Consider the following 18859-nt stretch of genomic DNA (forward strand, 5'->3'; position numbering starts at 1 on the left):
AAAGATGTACAGACACAGTATATTAAGGAGGTTTGCAGATGAAGAGGGGTGATGCTGATAGGTTGGTTTATTTTTTTATCTGGGCTTGGTTGAGATAGAGTTTGTGTATTTAATATCAAAAACTGTTGTTTATTTATCTGTATTAATGGTTGTAAATTAGTTTTGGACAGCTGTTGACAATTTCCTTTTTTTAATGAGACATGAATAGTGAGAAGCGGGTAGGATTATATAAGTGTACACTTCTTCCTACTCCTTTTCGAGCATGTCTGGTGAAGTTTTGTTTTTATGTTTTGTTTTGCTCACATCTAAGGTGTTCATTCATTCATAGTACCAGAAAGTACCACAGAAGGTTCATGAAAATTAAAATAGTCTTGTGTCTTTTAGTATTTTCTGATAGTCTATAAACAAAATAATGAATCAGTTAATCAAGAAAATAATCTGCAGGTTGATTGATAATGAAAATGATTATCAGTTGTATCCCAAATATCCTCTACAAACAGGAAGCTGTAGAAGCGTAGCATTCTTACAGTGTAGATCAATAAGATGTAATGATCCTCCAGTTGTTGGAACAGTAGTGATGTTGATCAATAAGACGAAGGGCAGAGGGCAGAAAGAAGGTTCACACCTCAGAGCTGATTTATCTGTCTGAGTCACCTCTGCTCAGAGGCCAGGTTGGCAAATGGGTTATAGGGACAAGTGGGCCCAATGTGTGCTGTAATGTAAATAGCAAGGATGTAAATCAATAAATTCCTCACGGTACAATATTATGTTGATTAGCTGGACAATTAATGCGATTTTTGCTGGTATCACAAAGTCTGCCACAATACGATTTAGATTTGAATCTTCACTGAGCATAATAGGCATAAGGCACATTATTTTGTACATCTAAGTGCAGCTCTACTTTTAGTGAAGTTGTTTTTAACTTGAACCCACTCCTGCCATCATTTAAAATGAATTTAATTTGATGGCAGGTTGCTCAAACTTTGTGCACCTAGCTCTCGAGGCAGAGTCACCCTCTGACCTGGGAAACTGCACGTCCATTTGGCTGAGCCTCACTCTGCTGTGTGGTAGAGCAGATCGAAGCCAAGATCAGAGGACTGTCTCCCTAAGACGGGGAGACGGAAGAGAGCAAAGGGGGTTAATCCTCTCGAGGAAAGAGGCGAGGCTTCATCAAAAGGGGCCAAAGTGAGGTGGAGGCATGCAATATTGATGGAGGGAGGAGAGGAGAGTGTGGCCGGTAGATGAGAGGAAGAGACGTTTCAGCCAGGTGTCTGACCACAAACTGACGCGCGCACACCTGAGGATGTTTCTCCACTCACTAAGGAGGTTGGAAAACGTGTTTTAATTTAGGTGTTGTCACTTATGATTTTTTGTTTTTATTTCCAGAATAAAGTCCTGAACATTGATGGAGTCAAGGTGAAGCTCCAGGTAAGAAGCTAAATTTATCCTGACAATCATCCAACAATTGTTTCTACACAATTTTTGTAAGAGTTGTCGCCAAGAGAAAGGTGTCAACCAAATAAGAATCAGGCCCTGTGGCGTCGTAGCCACCTGTCAGATCCTGTTTCCAACCTTGTCTCCAAGAAAAAAACCCATTTTAGCATTAGCACTGCCGGCTATACTTAAAGCTGGCTGATGCATGTACCTAATCGCACAAGATGAGGTTCAGAGCTGTCTGTGGCCTTGTTTTGTGAGGAAATCAATGATCTTTATAGAAACAGGCCCTAAAAGATATTTCGAGTTTATCCATCTCCATGAATACTTTCCATTAGGCTTTGCGTTTCCTTCTATACTCCGCACTTCCTCCACTTTTTTGAGAACTGGCACCCACACTGAGAGCAACTCAGCGTTGTTGTATGTTTGATGTCTCTCACAGAGCAAGTAATTATGTGAATCATCACTAATGATCTTAATTAGGGGTTAACGAAGGCTGGTGGAGTGAGCCTTTGTTCTGCATTGTATTCAGTTGAGGTTAATTGGCTCAAAGTCCATTTGCAGAGCACCCTGTAGCCTACACACAGAGTTATTTTTCCTCCAGTAATTGACGTTCTTCATTACCGCCACTTGGATCCTGTGGGGAACGGTTGCCTCGGGAGGCAATCAGGAGGCAGACTCAGAATCAACGCTGACAAGTCTTAAAGAGAAAGAGAAGGAGAAAGAGGGTCCAGAAAACTGCTTAGAAAATCCACAAAAGTGAGGTGTGCAGTCAACCTGCACAGGTCTGCTCAAGGGAGAAACAAATGTAATTGCCATAGGAGCCAAATTGTGATGAGAGACTGTGTTGCCTGATGGGAAAAAGACGGACTTAATTAGCCTTATTCCACTGTGGCTGGACAATGAGACAAATGGTTTCAACCACGGCTGATTAATATTCAATATCATGACCCAGACTGTGCTAAAGGTTATGAATGATAGAAATGCATACAATATTGTACATGCCGTGACCAAGGGTCAACCTCCGGGGCTGGACAATTAAACCAATGCGGAAGTGCCAGAAACTGTAGTCAGTCACCATAGACCCCTGTGTTAAAATGCACAACTTTACAGCAGACAGAAACACATGTACAGCCTGGTACAAATAATGGTCCATAGCTAATTTCCCTGTTTATGACAACTGAGAGAGTTCTATGAGCAAGATCCACCCCTTACCTCGCCACAGCTCCACCCTCACATCCAAAGATAGTCACTTCTGGCTTCCAAAAAACAAAATGATGAGGGCCAAATGCTGAGCTCGAGGCTTCAGTAACAGGAGTCCAAAAACCAGTGGATCACAGCCACTGTCACAGTGTCTATGGTCTATGGCTGTGACCTTAAATCTGCACTAATCTGTTGTTCCAACAATGGATCAATTACTGTGTGTGTAATGTGCAAGGAGCTGCTTGTAGGAATGATTCACCTGATCTTGGTTACCTCAGCAGTACAGAGTACTCCAGCATCTTGTAGTGCATTGTTTTGATTATACAGCCCTTAACTTAAGTGTTTTGGTTCACTCTCATCTCTCTGATCAACTCTGTTTTCAGCCGCAGGAGCTATTTTCAGCAACAAAAACAAAAGCTTTGCTAAATCCACTGTATTCTAATATGCTCAGCACCAAATGGCAGGAAAATATTGGACTTCAATCAGGTCTAATCAAACATGTCCTCTAATTAAGGCTACATCTGCTCTGCCTTTGCCAATGCGTATGTACATAACCATTTGCTAAGACGCAAATCGTCTTTGGTTAAAATTGTTACTCTTCTTTTTACTGCACTGTGCCCTACCTGGTTCTGGTGGGATCCAGGTAGCGGCGCCGTTCATTCTACAATTACCACTAGTAGTGCCACCCTGACCCAACATCATTGCTGCAGAAACATGGTGCCCACCCTAGGAATGGTGTGCCACTAAGTCACTATGTGCAAATTAATTCACCGGAGCTGGAAGACACACCTGCTGGTTTCCTGTTTTGTTGGTCAGCTCCAACAGCCCAGGAGAGAGTTATGCATAGCAACAGGTCGGTGTGCAGGCGTTGCTCTGCATTTGAAGGGATGTGAATGAAAAACATCCAACATACTAATGCACATTTGATGGCAGCACCCAGATGTCATTGGGACTAGGAAAAAAAAACGAAGGCTCCTTATCCCTCTTGCTTTCGAGCAGCCTTAGTATGCAAAGCAGAACAGGCTACGTTGTAGGTATATGATTGGAAACACACTGAGCATACTAACACACAGTCCAGGATCACCCAGATGTGCCGACCACCTGCAGCCTTCTATAATGTCTGTAATGACATGACAAGACACAAATACCTTTTTAGTAGAATTTTTTTCTGGTGGCGCATTGGTGGAAGTGTTGCAGGGTGTATCAGTTTGGATGAATGAAAAATGAAAACAATAAGTACTTTATTTCAGGTAGTAACAATGCATGACATTGTAAGTATAATGATAATACCTGAACATTACTTTTGTAACATGTTACCCCCAACACTGCTTAAAAAGAAGCCATTTTCTCACTGGAGCTACAGGGGTCGATTGGAGGGTGCCCATACTGTTTCTGCAGCACCTCCGTCCCGGTGGCGGTACCATAGGTAACCGTGAATGAACAGCCCTGTTAGCTAGCTCCTACCCTACTTGGGTGGGGGTGGGGGGTTCATAAAAAATGAACATATTAATTATAGGCTAATGGGTGTTAGACTGATAAAAGCAAAATTAATCGAAAGTGACATCCCTAATGTCAATAACGTTGTGTTTACAGCTTGCTGCGCTGCCCCCAGGTGGCCAATAAAAAAATCAATTAACGCAGCTTTAAGTACAGATTTTTTTTCAGTGCATTGTCATAAGACAGTGGATTTTGCAATAGTCCTGCATATCTCATTTCCATATTCCAGACTTATCCAGTATCACAGGAGTAAATTGAATGGAGGGTTTCACAATGAGCTCCAGCGGGACGGCTGAGCAAACACAGGACTTATTAAAAAGATAGAAACTTCTTTCTGTATACGGTGATTACCTTCCTCTCCTACTCTCTGCAGATCTGGGACACAGCTGGACAGGAGCGGTTCCGCAGTGTCACTCATGCCTACTACCGTGACGCCCATGGTGAGACACTCACACATATAGACATGCTATAAGACTGTTATCCAACAGAGGATTCACCTCTGAGTTAAATAGCAATCTCTGTTTACTGCTATCCTTCAGGTACTTGACATGCAGCTTACTATGCAGGTTATGGCCTCATTAGAGTGCAGTTTAAGTATTACATTTTGGTGTGTTATTTTTAACCATCTGATGCATGGAGAGTAGATTACATGCTGTGGCAGGTAGAGAGGAAGCTTTATAATACATTTGTATACCTTGGACACTCTTCCTGTGCACGTTAAGGTATGATAAAATAGAGTTTTTGGAGCTGTCTTGTTTAGACCTGCTGTATTGCCATGAAAATACAGTTTTTATACCAGTTATAAGTCACGGCCGTGTTAGTGTCAAGGTGTAGATGAGACTGTTTTTCTTCCAGTATTATCAGGCGCTGAGGTTTTACAACTCTTCCTCTGGGATGGAAGGACAACACATTCAGGATTGATGGGACTCTTTGATGATTTGTACATCAGTCATCACTGATGAGTGTGTGTCTGCATGTGTCTGTGTCTACGTTTTATTAATCACAATGTTGTCATTAGCCGTGCAAGTTAATTTAGAAAGCCCTTAGTAGCAACACTCCTTTGGTTTCTCGCAAAGCTGGCAATCAAACAGAGCTGCTCTTAGTAAATCGTTTCAATCTGATCCGCAAAAGCTGCTGTATGAGGCATACAACCTGAAACCATGAGCAAAAAAAATATACATATTAAGGTCTGATTAGTTCTGTCCTACCTATCTTTAACCATCCAGGTAAAATTATGTTCAGTTCACATACAGTGTCTGTTATCAACAGTCTAGATATGTACAGTGGACAGCCACGTTCTGGGAGTGATTATTTTCAACAGTGGGTATTTTAATGTAAAAGCCAAGGACTATGAAGGTATTGCACAAGACCAGGTGTACCCTAGAGTCTAAATAATAGTTTTGTTTGTTGTTTTATTCCAATACTGATGCTAAAATTATACTTTAAAAATGGTGCTAGTGCCCAAAATGTGCCTAAACCAATACTTTTTTAAAAATGATGGTTGGCAATGTTAAAGGATAGGTTGGGGTTTTTTTTATTCTTATTATTACAAAAGCAAATTTGAGCTTGAAATTTAACAATATATTAAATTTTGATAGTCTAATGTGTACTTAAAAATTAATAAATAGAAAATGTTATTAAAAATGCACGTAACAAATTCACCTAACCTAACAACAATAATTTAATGCTTAAGCATTGAAGTACTTAAAGGATCAATAATTGTCCCCCTAACTTAGGAGAGACTCATCTGCAAGACAAATTCTCCATTATCTGTTTACAAGTGGCTGAGATTGTCACTACAGTGAGAACAGCAGGTCCACCTTAAGTGAGCCTGGTCGGATTCAAATGGGAGGCTTGCTTAGCTCGCTAACTTTGGAGCTAACCCCACTCACTTTATTTAGTCTTAATGAGTTGTAGCTTTATTAACTGAAAAATACACTAAACTGTTCACTCATTGTGCTTCATACTCTCTGCTCCAGTCTTGGCACGTTACAGTCACACTCCTGCACTCTCATTTTCTCTTGCAACCGCACACAGAGTCTGACACCAAATTGAGGGACTAAAATCTGCAGTGTGATTCGGTCCGGTAGGTATCGCTTGTGTGCACTGCATCTTGGAATGCAACCCTAATGAATTTTCCCAGATCACATACTACTGTTAAAGAGGGCTGCAACTACTGACTGTTTTCATAATATGTCCATTATTTTCTTGATTAATCGATTAGTTTTTTTGCTCTATAAAATGTCAGAAAATAGTGTCTATCACTGTTTCCCAAAGCCCAAGATGATGTCGTCAAATGTCTTGTTTTGTCCACAACCCAAAGATATTCAGTTTACTGACATAGTGGAGTAAAGAAACCAGAAAATCAATTGATCAATCAGTCGATTATCAAATTAGTTGATTAATCTCTGCAGCTGTACTGCTAAATAGCATAAACAGAAAATGTTAGTAACAGCTTGAATCGAGATGAAATGTGCTGGAAGAACTGAGGGAGTTTACCTTTACACACACACACAGCAGCTCTCCAGCTGGACTGACTTTTTCTCTGAGGGGGCAAAATGGCAGCTCTGCTCCCTTTTTTTTGGAACTTGATATTCACTTAGTGTTCCAGTATGTGTTTGTCATTTTGTCCCCTCATATGTATGGAGAACGCATCGCCTGGTTTGGTCTTTTAATCTCTGGGCAGTTGGTGATCCCTGTTTGATCAAAGGGAAATTTTACCGTCTGGATGTGTGTGTCTGTATAATCAATTTAAGTTCACGCAACTTAAGCAGGGACAAGTTGTGTGTGACAGACTATGCGTGCATGTGTATAAATTATCTGTGTATTATCCTCAATATGCATGTCATGTGTTGGCGGTCAGCCTGCATACTTATAGCAGGATTTATTTGTCTCTGTCTCCTGGAAGAAAGAGACCCCAGAGGATTTTTAGCAGGTCCAGTTTCAGGCATGATGCCGTTGAACTTGCCTTCCCCTGAAAACCACATCACACATCTATGGAGTGTAGCCTTAGACATCTCAGTGTCAGGATTTTCAATTACTTTTCCGTAACTGCCAAGCAGCATATCAGAGGATAAGTTTAGGTAGTTGCATTATCTACACCAGAGAACACAGTGTTCACATCGAGGATCTCTGCACATTATCAAAGATGTGACCTTTTTAAATGCTGATCACCTTCTCACCTGTCTGTTCCAAGAGCCGGAGTGAGAAAATAATTGGTAATAGCCTCTGGTGTTTCTAGGATAGCGTCTGAACATCACACTTTATTGGTGGCCCTTGTAGAATTTATGAGAGCTTGACAGGCTTGTGCAAATGAACGTCTTGTGTGCCTGTGGCAGTATCACCTCAAAAAGCGCTCCACTCATCACTTGAACACCCATGTAGGTACCGAGCCTATAAATGTTGCTGACTGTGATTCGCTGCAACTTTGTCTAACCTCAACAAACTTCTGTTTCAGCAACAGACTGTCAGTGGGCTTTTGAAGTCTCTGAAGTGTTGTACAAAAGGCTCTGCTACTTTGGTTCCCTCAGCTTTCGGTATTTTGTTCAAATACAAGCACATACCTTTTGATCTGCCTGCTTACCTTCACACCGTGTGTGTAAACTGGAGACTGTCAGTCTCTGTGAGCTTACCATGAACTCTGGAAACCAACTCAAGTTTCAAAGTGCACTTCTGTCCTTCCTTGTATCCCCACAGTGAACTGATCATCTAGCGCAAGCACTTTTTGGGTAAGCCCTGATGACTTTTGCCTGTTTTTAAGCTGCACTGTACGTCTGTGTTTATCAGAGTATCCCTGTGAAACACCAGCCGACCTTGGGTAAAGCAGTGCTTTGAATTGTATATGAATCTTTAACTACTGTGTGGCAAAGGGTAAAAGTAGTGCTGCTCTTTTTTTCTGTAGAATGTGAAATTCATGTACCCCAAGGTGTGTGCAGGAAAATTTAAAGGTGTAATAAGAAATGTTCCTAATGTTCCATAGCACTTGATTTCTTTTTTTTTTTTCATATCTTTTTTTTTGTAAAATAATACAACACCAAAAGTGTTGTTATATACAGTGAGGCAGGCAATTTTAAACCAAAATGGTAAACCAAGATTAACCTTAATCGATACAAGGTTTTTTCTTTTCCTTTCCTTTCTGAAGTTTCACAACAGATCATTCAAACCACGAAACCACATTAGGTCATGAAGCAAATAAATAATTAAATAAATAAATACATTTAAAAAAATAAATAAAGAGGGCATTTTTTATATTCAACCTTATTTTTCCCTTCCCCCCTTTTTTCTCTTCTTCCTCTCCTCTTTCCCCCCTTCTCTTTTCTTTCCTTTTTCTCCTTTCTTCCTTTTTCACTTTGACCCTACAGCTAAAGCAATTAATTTACCATAATAAATAAATTTAAAAAATTTAAATAAATGAATTAATAAATGAAGGAAAAACAATGTGTTTGACCTCAATACACAAAATTCATGACCTTTCTTTCCTTCAACACAACATAAAAAAAGAAACATTCTCCATTCTCATAAATATCAGATCAGAATAATTCTGAATGTCATAATAGTACATTACTAGGGTATCGTACATCCGACATCAGTTGCATACATAAGTAAACGAAGAGTACAAAACAACCTCACACACGGGGGGTAAGAGGAAGGAAAAACAAAATATCATAATTTCATAAAATTTCTTTCCATAGACAAAACATATAAACAATGCATACCACCACTATATAAATATAGCAGGAAAGGGTCAGATTGATAAATTAAAATAACCTATTATTGGTTTCCATCTTCTTAAAAAAAGTATTTAGTCACAATCTTTTTATGCCACTGTTGTATTGTGGGCGGGAGGGGGTTACGCCAAGACAAGGTGATCATCTTCCTTGCAATCAGTAGGAGTGTATACAACATATATTTTTTTTGATTGTCCACCAGCCTCGCCGGAGTCAAACCTATAATATAAAACCTAGGGTCCAGGGGCAAATCAATACCTAAGATAGATAATATTTCTGTATGAATGCTTTCCCAATATGATTTCAACTTTGGACATTTCCAGAAAATATGTGAATGATCTCCAACTTGTTTGCAGTCCCTCCAGCATAGATTCGTTGTTCTTTGATGTAACTTATTTATCCTTGATCTTGATCGATGTGATCAATAATAATCTCTGATAAACATTACAAGTAGCCTACTAAGAGGAAACAACCTTTTTGTAATTATTCCAAGGTAACATAATAAAATAACCTTTTGATTTCTCAACATTTAATTATTTCATTTTTTTTAAATTATTATTTCACAGCTTGTTTTCCTGAGATGATAAAATAATTAACTCGTAATGTTGAAATAAAAACATTAAAAAATAATTGTGAGGATGGCCGTTCTCTGCTTTCGTAGTATATACACTGAAATGTGACTTATATTTATATACACAAGGAAAAAAAAACAGGTATAAAACTTTGTTTTGGTGGGCCAATTTATTAAGATGTTTTATTGAAGTTATTGTTTTTATAATGATTTCACATCATTATTATTATTGAAATGATTGTTTTTATAATGATTTCACATCATTATTATTCATAATAATAATAATAATAACATTATTATTATTATTATTATTTTAATATAGCAAAAGTAGTTGCCATGTCAATTTGCCATTAGTCCACATCAACGACGTTTCTCACCAGCCCAAGCTCTCTTAGAAGACGAGGAAAAACTCCCCATCAGCCAAACAGGGAAGAAACCTCGGCAGGGGCAATTCTAAGAGAGATCTCCCCTCCACAGATGGCTGGGTGAACCACACAACTACTCCTCTCCATGTCCGCATGCAAACATCCTGACAAACCAGTTCCTCCTCCTCCTCCTCCTGACCCCCTGTTCAGGAAGCAGGAGGTCCTCATTCTGTGGATGGTCTACCTCATCTGAAGGAGTCGTATCTCCACACAGGCTCTCCACACTTTCTGCAGCAGGTGTGTCAGGCTCTGCGGTGGAGGGTACACACTCCTTATCATCCGGAGCTTCGGTTTTTATCGAACCAACGTTTTTATCTGCACGGTTGCCTTTCAACGCCCCGACGAACGGCTCTGCGGCGGAGGGTACGCACTCCTTATCATCAGGAGCTTCGGTTTTTATCGAACCAACGTTTTTATCTGCACGGTCGCCTTTGAACGCCCCGACGAACGGCTCTGCGGCGGAGGGTACGCACTCCTTATCATCAGGAGCTTCGGTTTTTATCGAACCAACGTTTTTATCTGCACGGTTGCCTTTGAACGCCCCGACGAACCAGTTCCTCCTCCTCCTGACCCTGGGTTCAGGAACATGGAGGTCCTCCTCCTTTGGATGGTCTACCTCATCTGAAGGAGTCGTATCTCCACACAGGCTCTCCACACTTTCTGCAGCAGGTGTGTCAGGCTCTGCAGTGGAGGGTACACACTCCTTATCATCCGGAGCTTCGGTTTTTATCGAACCAACGCTTTTATCTGCACGGTTGCCTTTCAACGCCCCGACGAACGGCTCCGCGGCGGAGGGTACGCACTCCTTATCATCAGGAGCTTCGGTTTTTATCGAACCAACATTTTTAACTGCACGGTTTCCTTTGAATGCCCCGACGAACGGCTCCGCGGCGGAGGGTACGCACTCCTTATCATCAGGAGCTTCGGTTTTTATCGAACCAACGTTTTTAACTGCACGGTTGCCTTTGAACGCCCCGACGAACCAGTTCCTCCTCCTCCTGACCCTGGGTTCAGGAACATGGAGGTCCTCCTCCTGTGGATGGTCTACCTCATCTGAAGGAGTCGTATCTCCACACAGGCTCTCCACACTTTCTGCAGCAGGTGTGTCAGGCTCTGCAGTGGAGGGTACACACTCCTTATCATCAGGAGTGTCGGTGTTTACCTGTTTATGAGCCCTCTCCAACTGACGACGGAGGTCCTCATTTACCTCCGCAGTCCGGACCCGCTCCAGATTACATGCCTGAAGCTGGCGTTTAAGTTCCAGAATTATCCGGTGTGTGGTCTCAAGGCTGTTAGTAGTCCTTCTAAGTGCGTTCTTGGCCGCAATCAGCTCTGACTGCAGTCGTAAAATATCTTTTCTTAGATGTTGGTCACAGGTGTCTGTCATGTTTTTACACTGGAGCCGAGGGAGGAACTTAAAGCGGATCATGGCCTGTACTTTCAGTGAGGCTCGTTCATTGTTATTTTTACAACCCACAAGCTTCAGATTGATGGCACTTATTTCTCTAATGATTTTAGCCTCCAAGTTCTGAGTATAGGCATTCATATGATAGTCCAGACTTTTGATGTTTGCTGTTGCCATCTTTCTGTCTCTGTGTTGTGTTTCCCGTGTGTCGTTGAGTGGATAATATTCCTGTATATCCTTCCTGGCTAACTCAGCTTTCTAAATGAATTGAGTAGCCCCCTAGCTGTGCAACTCTGATCTTAAGGTCTATTTACCAGTTTTCAGAAACATGTTGTGATGTCACAAAGGACTATCCTGTATGACATCACAACACTTGGAACACATGGAATGTTGTAGTGTTCCGTTTTTTTCCCCCTTCCAATTTTGTTGCCATGGTAACAGCAAGTGCAGTGTGAATGAACAAAACTGTGTTCCTCTTCCTCTTCACAATAAAAGCCAATCCGTGTGTCACAAGTGGAATGCTTTTATTGTGAAACACCCACAGCAGGAAACTAATAATAAAACTATACAGAGCTGCCTAATTACAGAATGTGAGGACTCTGAATGGCCAAAAAAAAAAAAAAAAAAAGCCGATCACAAAAATAGCATCAATCACAAAGAGCACTTGATTTCTAATGACCATACTGTAAGTTTTGACTTGTTAAAGGCATACTATGCATGATTTGTCACTTACTGTTTGTAAGGCAACATTCAAACTTGGCTCCCTCCTCAGCTTGACAAGACTGAGAGGGCAGCAGCTGTCAAGCAAAGTAGAGGGTGAATGAAGTGAGGGAGCGGCGTTAATGAGAACAAAGCAGTAAATCAAAGAAATAAAAAGTTATTTTTCTGATAGTTTCACAGCAGTTATGCTCTAAAGCACAAATAAACACACCCACACCTCAACACAACCCTGCGGAAAGGTGCTGCATTGCCAAATTTTGGGTGAATTCAACTGGAGCATATATTTCATCCTGCCCGCTTGGCTTGACACATAGACCTGCAGCTCGCATCCACAGAGCGGAGACAGTGGTGTAACCAAGCTGCTACATTTTCATAGAGTCCCAACCTCATGCCGCTATTGGCTGGGGGCTACAAACTACTAACCAAAAGCTGACACCCAGAAATGTCCCGAACAAACCAAGTAAGAACATAAAAAATATATAATACAGACAGAGGGCAGGATCTCTACAGGTACAGACACTGCCCCACTCTGCTAGACTGTCAAAAGTGATGATGGAGAGGGATAACTTTTGTGTGAGTCTATATTTTGTTTGTTTGTGTGTTTGTTTTTTAGGAAATCAGAAATGTTTTATTGATCTCCAAGCAGAAAGTGTGATTCGTTACACTTGCACCGATGTAAAGAAAAGAGAATTATAAGAATAAGCGTAAGACATAGAAGTATGTAAATAAAAAGTAATAAAACAACATAGATATAGAAATAAAAATGTGTTTCATTATACAATTTTTAAATCTGCCTTTAACTAGCACCAACAGCACTACATTAGTACCATAAGCTCCATTTCCACCGAGCAGTGCGGTACAGTTCAGTTTGGTACACTTTTTTTCCGTTTCCATTGTGAAAAGTTGTGGATGGTACCAATGGAACCGTTCTTTACCGTCCCCATGTTTGGTCCCCCCTCTGTTGGGGTACCTAGCACACAGATCGGGCCCTAAAAAGTGGAGCTTTGAACACTGCAGTCTGTTGATTGGTCAATAGCAAACGGTCACTCTGCTCAGGGCTGAGTTGTGGCTGGTTTTGAGGCTCATGTAACCACTGTTCATACCGTGGAGAGTTTTATTACTGTAAATATACGATGAAATGATGTTTTGCTGCCTCTTGCAGCAGCTGTAGTCAACTGGGACGACTGCCAGCATCTTTTAAGGTGGAACATTAACTTTATCTCTAACTTTATATGACATACACTTTTAGTAAGGAGTGGATCTTCAAGCGTTTATATATATTAATTTCGGCCGGGTTATGTGAACTGCATATATTCTAATCCTCACTCAAAAAAAAAAAACATTGTGGAGCATTGATTCTTTGGGCTCTGGCAACACTAAACCCCTGAGCTTGCCTGAGACGGACTAAATGCACAAACTCCCTATGTTTAAATATCCCATGGAGAGAGACTCTCACTGCAGCCTGTTTTATTTTGTTCTGAAAATGTCGGTGTAAAGCCTCGTTTTGTGGACGATAAACGAGGCTGAGACTTCCGTCTGTGTCACTGGTAATGAGGAAATACAGTGAGTGCTGGACGGAGCAGTGAGTGACAACAACCCCGCCCACATTTAAGAGTACTGTTTGCTATGGAAGCGCTAGGGTCCAGGTACCATGTCTGAAGGGTTACTTTTGGTTCCAAAGGTACCATACCAAAAGTGTTTGGTGGAAACGGGGCTATTGTGGTTGATCTAGTTGATTCTCACCTTAATTTCTGTAACTACACCTGACCTTTTATCATAGTGATCTATTGGCTGGTTTGTCATCCACTACACATGGAGAATCTCATAGCTCAATGTTAACATGCAGTCCTGCAGAACTGTACTAGAGTCTAGCTGCATTTGCCAAACTCAGCGGCACCAGGGCACAGTGCAGTGTTTTTGACAACATTGCAAAGTCTGACAACACCTTGAGCTCTTAATAATAAATGATGATGACTTGAGGCCAGGAAGCTGTACTGTGTTTACCGCCAGCGGCCACAAATCAAATTCTGCTCAGGGTCCCAGTAAGACCAGGGATAGCCGTAGGTTACAGTAACTGTTTTATGATTTAATACTGTTTATATATCTGCAATAATATTGTCATTTTAGCCAATGACAGTGACATTATGAGAGACTGAAGGATTTGTAGATTGTTCAGAGAAGCTTGGTAGAAGTACTTTTATGACCTGAAACCCATTTACACACACAATGTTCTACATGCAGACACATTCTCCGTGAAGCCAAGGTCAATTTTCACAAACTGAGTGACTTGTCGCTGCTGTAACTTTTTGGGGCCAGAGCAGAGCCAAAGGTAAATCCAGAGCAAAAGTGCTACTGCTCCATCCAGAGAGGATGAGTGTGGGAGGGTGGAGGGACTCTGAGTTAGGAGAGGCTCAGAGAGAGAGAGAGAGAGAGAGAGAGAGAGGATTATTTTAGATATTGGTGAAAATGCACTGTATGAGCTGTGTGGGAGAAAAGGTGTAGACAGCCATCAGATATTTTTCTTAGCTCATTTTGTGTGAAAATTCAGTATCTACTTTTCAGGATGTGTTTTTTTTTTTTACAGCTTGTATATCTTGGTTTAGCTTATACTGTGATAAAAGCGAAACCACAGTGAGAAAAAAATTGTGATAAAAAAGAAACAGACGAAACACAAAGAAGAAAGGTAAATTACAGGTTCGCTCAGAGAGGATAGAATAAGTGCCTGCAAAACATTTCACCTCAATTGCATCTGGTTTCGTGGTTTAAAGAGGAAATAACATGATGGTAGACTGTTTATACTCCCACAATATGCCCACAAGTCTCCTTTCTCACAGTCATTTTTCACAACCATTAATTTGTCCCATCCCAGATTGATGGAGGCCTCTCTGTATGGGTGATCTTTATACACAAAGGAGATTTACTTCTCTTGGTAAAATGTAATGTAATAGCGATGCTGCCTGCTATGCAAATTTGTCTTTATTTTTTTGCCTCTCCTGGATTTGAAAGAGGCTTCAGCCAGCAGGAGCAACTGATGAAATGTGAGGATAGAAACTATTTAGAATACCAAAATCATCTATAAACTTAAGGTACATGATGATCCAGTTGACAGGCTCCCCCACTAAAGTTTGGACTTTTTGTAAAATGATTTTTGGTGTATGCATCAATTTCACCGTTTTGCTTAGGTATTATTCACGGGAATTGGTTGTGCCAATGACTGTTGGTCAAACAATGTTTTAAATGGCTTGAAAAAGCAAAGAGCAGATTAATCATGCCCACCTACAGCATTAAGCCCTAATGGGATGCATGGTCACAGCCTCACAGATAATACTAATGGCAGTGGTAAAATGGGTAATCATCAACTTTATTATGCCTCCACGCCGACAACTGCAGAGGCATTATTTTTTTCTTCTTCTTCGTCCATCTGTCCCATTCTTAAACACAATATCTCAAGAACGCCCTCTAGGAAATTCTTAAAATTTGGCGCAAATCTCCACTTAGTCAAAGCTCAAAGGGCAAGGTCACTGTGACCCTGCATCCATCCCATTCTCATGCATGTGGTATCTCAAGAATACCTTGAAAGTATTTCTTAAATTTGGCACAGACGTCCACTTGGACATAAGGATGAACTGATTAGATTTTGGTGGTCAAGATCAAAGGGCAAGGTCACTGTGAGTCTGCTTCAGCCCCATTCTTGTGAACGTGATATCTCAAAAACACCTTGGGGGGATTTCTTCAAATATGGCTCAAACATCCACTTGGACTCAGCAATGAACTGATTGATCTTTGACCACCAAAATCTAAAGGGCAAGGTCACTGTGAGCATGCGTCCACCCATTCTCATGAACGTGATACCTTAAAGGCGCTGTATGTAAGAATGTGGCCAAAACGGTTACTGCACTCAAATTCAAAATACTGCTGCGAGTCGTGTCCGCCCCCCTCCCCTACAGATTTGAGGTTGCTGGACAGCGGCACGCTGGAGACCGATTTGTTAGCCCACGGGCGGCTGCCATGGCAGGGCCGTGTCGCCGCATCCTTGATCTTCGGTTTTCCAGCGGACCGTTCGAGCAAGTCCGGCTTCTCTGCTGCTAACGCTGCTGCCGGGATACAGCTGAGGAGACTGCTAATGCTATGTATGAGGACACTGCTAATGCTGCTTGCCGTGCTGCTGTAGCTCAGTCGTAACTGTAACTGATGCTGAGACTCTGCTGACTGCGTGACTGGTAGACGGCGGTGGGTGGCGCAACAGGCCAAAACACAAATTCAAAACATAAACATGATTTGTGGACCGTAAAATATTTTTTTAAATGCGAATATTCTGGCCGTACTATTGTTGTCGGTGAGATCAGTATGTTATATGAACATTGTTCCTTAGTCTCTGTGACATATTAGGAGGATTTTATGACTATTTGCTTTAGATTTCTTACATATAGCTCCTTTAAGAATACCTTGAGGATATTTCTTTAAATTTGGCACAAACATCCACTTTGACTCAACGATCAACAGCTTAGATTTTGGTGGTCAAAGATTAGGGCTCAAGGTGACTGTGAGCCTGCACCCACCCCATTCTCATGGATGTGATATCTCAAAGACATCTTGAGGGTATTTCTTCAAATTTGGCACAAATGTCCACTTGGACTCAGCAATGAACTGATTGATCTTTGACCACAAAAATCTAAAGGGCAAGGTCATTGTGAGCATGCATTCACCCATTCTCGTGAACGTGATATCTCAAAAACCCCTTGAGGGTATTCCTTCAAATTTGGCACAAATGTCCACCTGGACGTAAGAATGAACTTATTAGATTTTGGTGGTCAAAGATAAAGGTCAAGGTCACTGTGAGCCCGCATTCGCCCCATTCTCGTGAACGTGATATGTTAAGAACGCCTTGAGGGTGTTTCTTCAAATTTGGCACAAATATCCACTTGGACTCCAGGACGAACTGATTAGATTTTGGTGGTCAAAGGTCACTACGACCGCACAAAACATGCTTTTGGCCATAACTCAAGAATTCATACAGTAATTATGACAAAATGTCCCACAAATGTCTAATATGATAAAATGATAACATTTTATGTCCTAAAGGTCACAGGTCAACTTCAATCTGACATCATAAATCACTTTTCCTGGCAATTATTTAGTGTCATAACTCAGGGATAGAAGAGGACATTTGGTCGGATACTTAATCGGTGACACTAGTCTTGTGTGTCCACCTTGAAACTGTGCTGATTGTAAAGCTCTTCTGTGCTGCCAGGTTTAAGATGTGTGTGAAGCATCCTGTTTTAGCATCTATAGCTTCTTTTTAGCAACATCCACATTTGAAGCATCGTCTACAGTTATGGCTACATATGAGTCTGGACAAACACAGATGTAAATTGCAACTTGGCTGGTTGGTGGAGGCACACAACTGCAAGAGAGTTAGTGTTTTAGAAGGAAATAAATGATCTGTTCTTATTTATCAACCAGCACATTTGTATTTATTTGAGGCTGACTATTGTTTGCGTGTCTGGAAACCTTTCCCAAAATGACTAACAAAGGCTTAATTTCAGTGTAATGTTTGATAATGTTCTGACCCTGTAGAATATTCTGCTACAGAGTGCAGTGTATGATTTATTAGAGAGCACTGAAGCTCAAACTGAATATGAAATTATCCAAAGATTCATGCTATCCATGCATGAGGAAAATGAAAATAAAAACAAATTAAAACTTTTCAAATGATGTAAATGAAACCACTGTTGTGAGACTGAAAATGAAGTGTTTGTGAGAGTGAGTGAATCACACAGACATATGCTCATCAAAATGTTTTCTCCAATTCCAATTGTTGTTTTTCCATCTTTGTTTTTATCTTTCCTCTTCATTGTTGTCATTGTTTTCACCTTTTAAGTGTCTCACCAATTTCTCCTTTTGTTGTCATATTGCTTTTTATTCCAGCGTCTGGAGTAAAATGTCCTTCTCTATTCTCTGCTCACAATCTCTGTTCATCTCTTCCTTCAAACCTCAATTTCACTGTTCCATTTGCCAGTAAATTTCACGTATAATGAGACTTCTTGATTGAGTCCATTGTTTCTAGTGCTCATAAGAAAACAGTTTCTGTATCTTTAATACAAAATATACCCAAAACATACAGAAACTACTGATTTGGTTGACTCATTTTTTCACAAATAACACTTGAGGCTGACCTTTACAGATACTGGAGCGTAATTAATAGAAAACAGCTTTCTAGAAAGAGTTTGTAATACAGTTGGCAGAAAGACATGCATGAGTCTACACACACAATATTAGAAACAGTTGCAGCAGTTCATGATTTTCTATGTTCTGACTTCAACAACTGAGTGATAACTGAGAGAAGAAGCGTGAGAAATACCTCCAGGACAAATCTTGCAGAACCCAGCTTTATTACATAGCTGTCAGTCTGTATCATGCTCATCTCTCCTGGGTCACGTCCTTTCTCAGCTGCACAGTCCCTCGCTGCCTCTTAGATACCTGCAGCACTCCCTGGGCGAACTGCTCCCAGGGTTTCCCACACATTTGTTTGTTTGTGGCGGCTCGCTGGACCGTTCATTATAGCACTTTTAGAATATTCATGTATATATATACAGACCCTTTCCAAAAAATTAGAATATCATGGAAAAGTTGTTTCATTTCCATAATTCCATTAAAAAAGTTAAACTTTCATAGATTATAGATTCAGGGCCCACAATTTAAACGATTTCAAGTATTTATTTGTTTATTTTTACATAATTTGGGCTTCCAGCTCATAAAACCCACGAAAACAGGAATTCAAAAAATTAGAATACTGTGAAGAAATCAGCCCAAATTTTGCAGGGCATGAATGTTTTAAACTGAGTGTCACACACTAATCATCTACTAAACTCAAAGC

At 40.7% G+C, this 18859-nt stretch overlaps 1 protein-coding gene across 2 annotated transcripts in view; it reads left to right on the forward strand.

Moving 5' to 3' along the window:
- Nucleotides 1-18859, forward strand: part of LOC126405693 (ras-related protein Rab-26-like) — an 88063-nt gene that overhangs the window by 32611 nt on the left and 36593 nt on the right. For both annotated transcript variants that reach the window (XM_050069557.1, XM_050069558.1), the window contains exons 3-4: nt 1387-1428; nt 4508-4574. In XM_050069557.1, coding sequence (XP_049925514.1) covers nt 1387-1428; nt 4508-4574 — 109 coding nt within the window. The remainder of the gene's footprint in view (nt 1-1386; nt 1429-4507; nt 4575-18859) is intronic.

This window comes from Epinephelus moara, chromosome 18 (assembly GCF_006386435.1).
Source record: "Epinephelus moara isolate mb chromosome 18, YSFRI_EMoa_1.0, whole genome shotgun sequence".
Taxonomy (NCBI): domain Eukaryota; kingdom Metazoa; phylum Chordata; class Actinopteri; order Perciformes; family Serranidae; genus Epinephelus; species Epinephelus moara.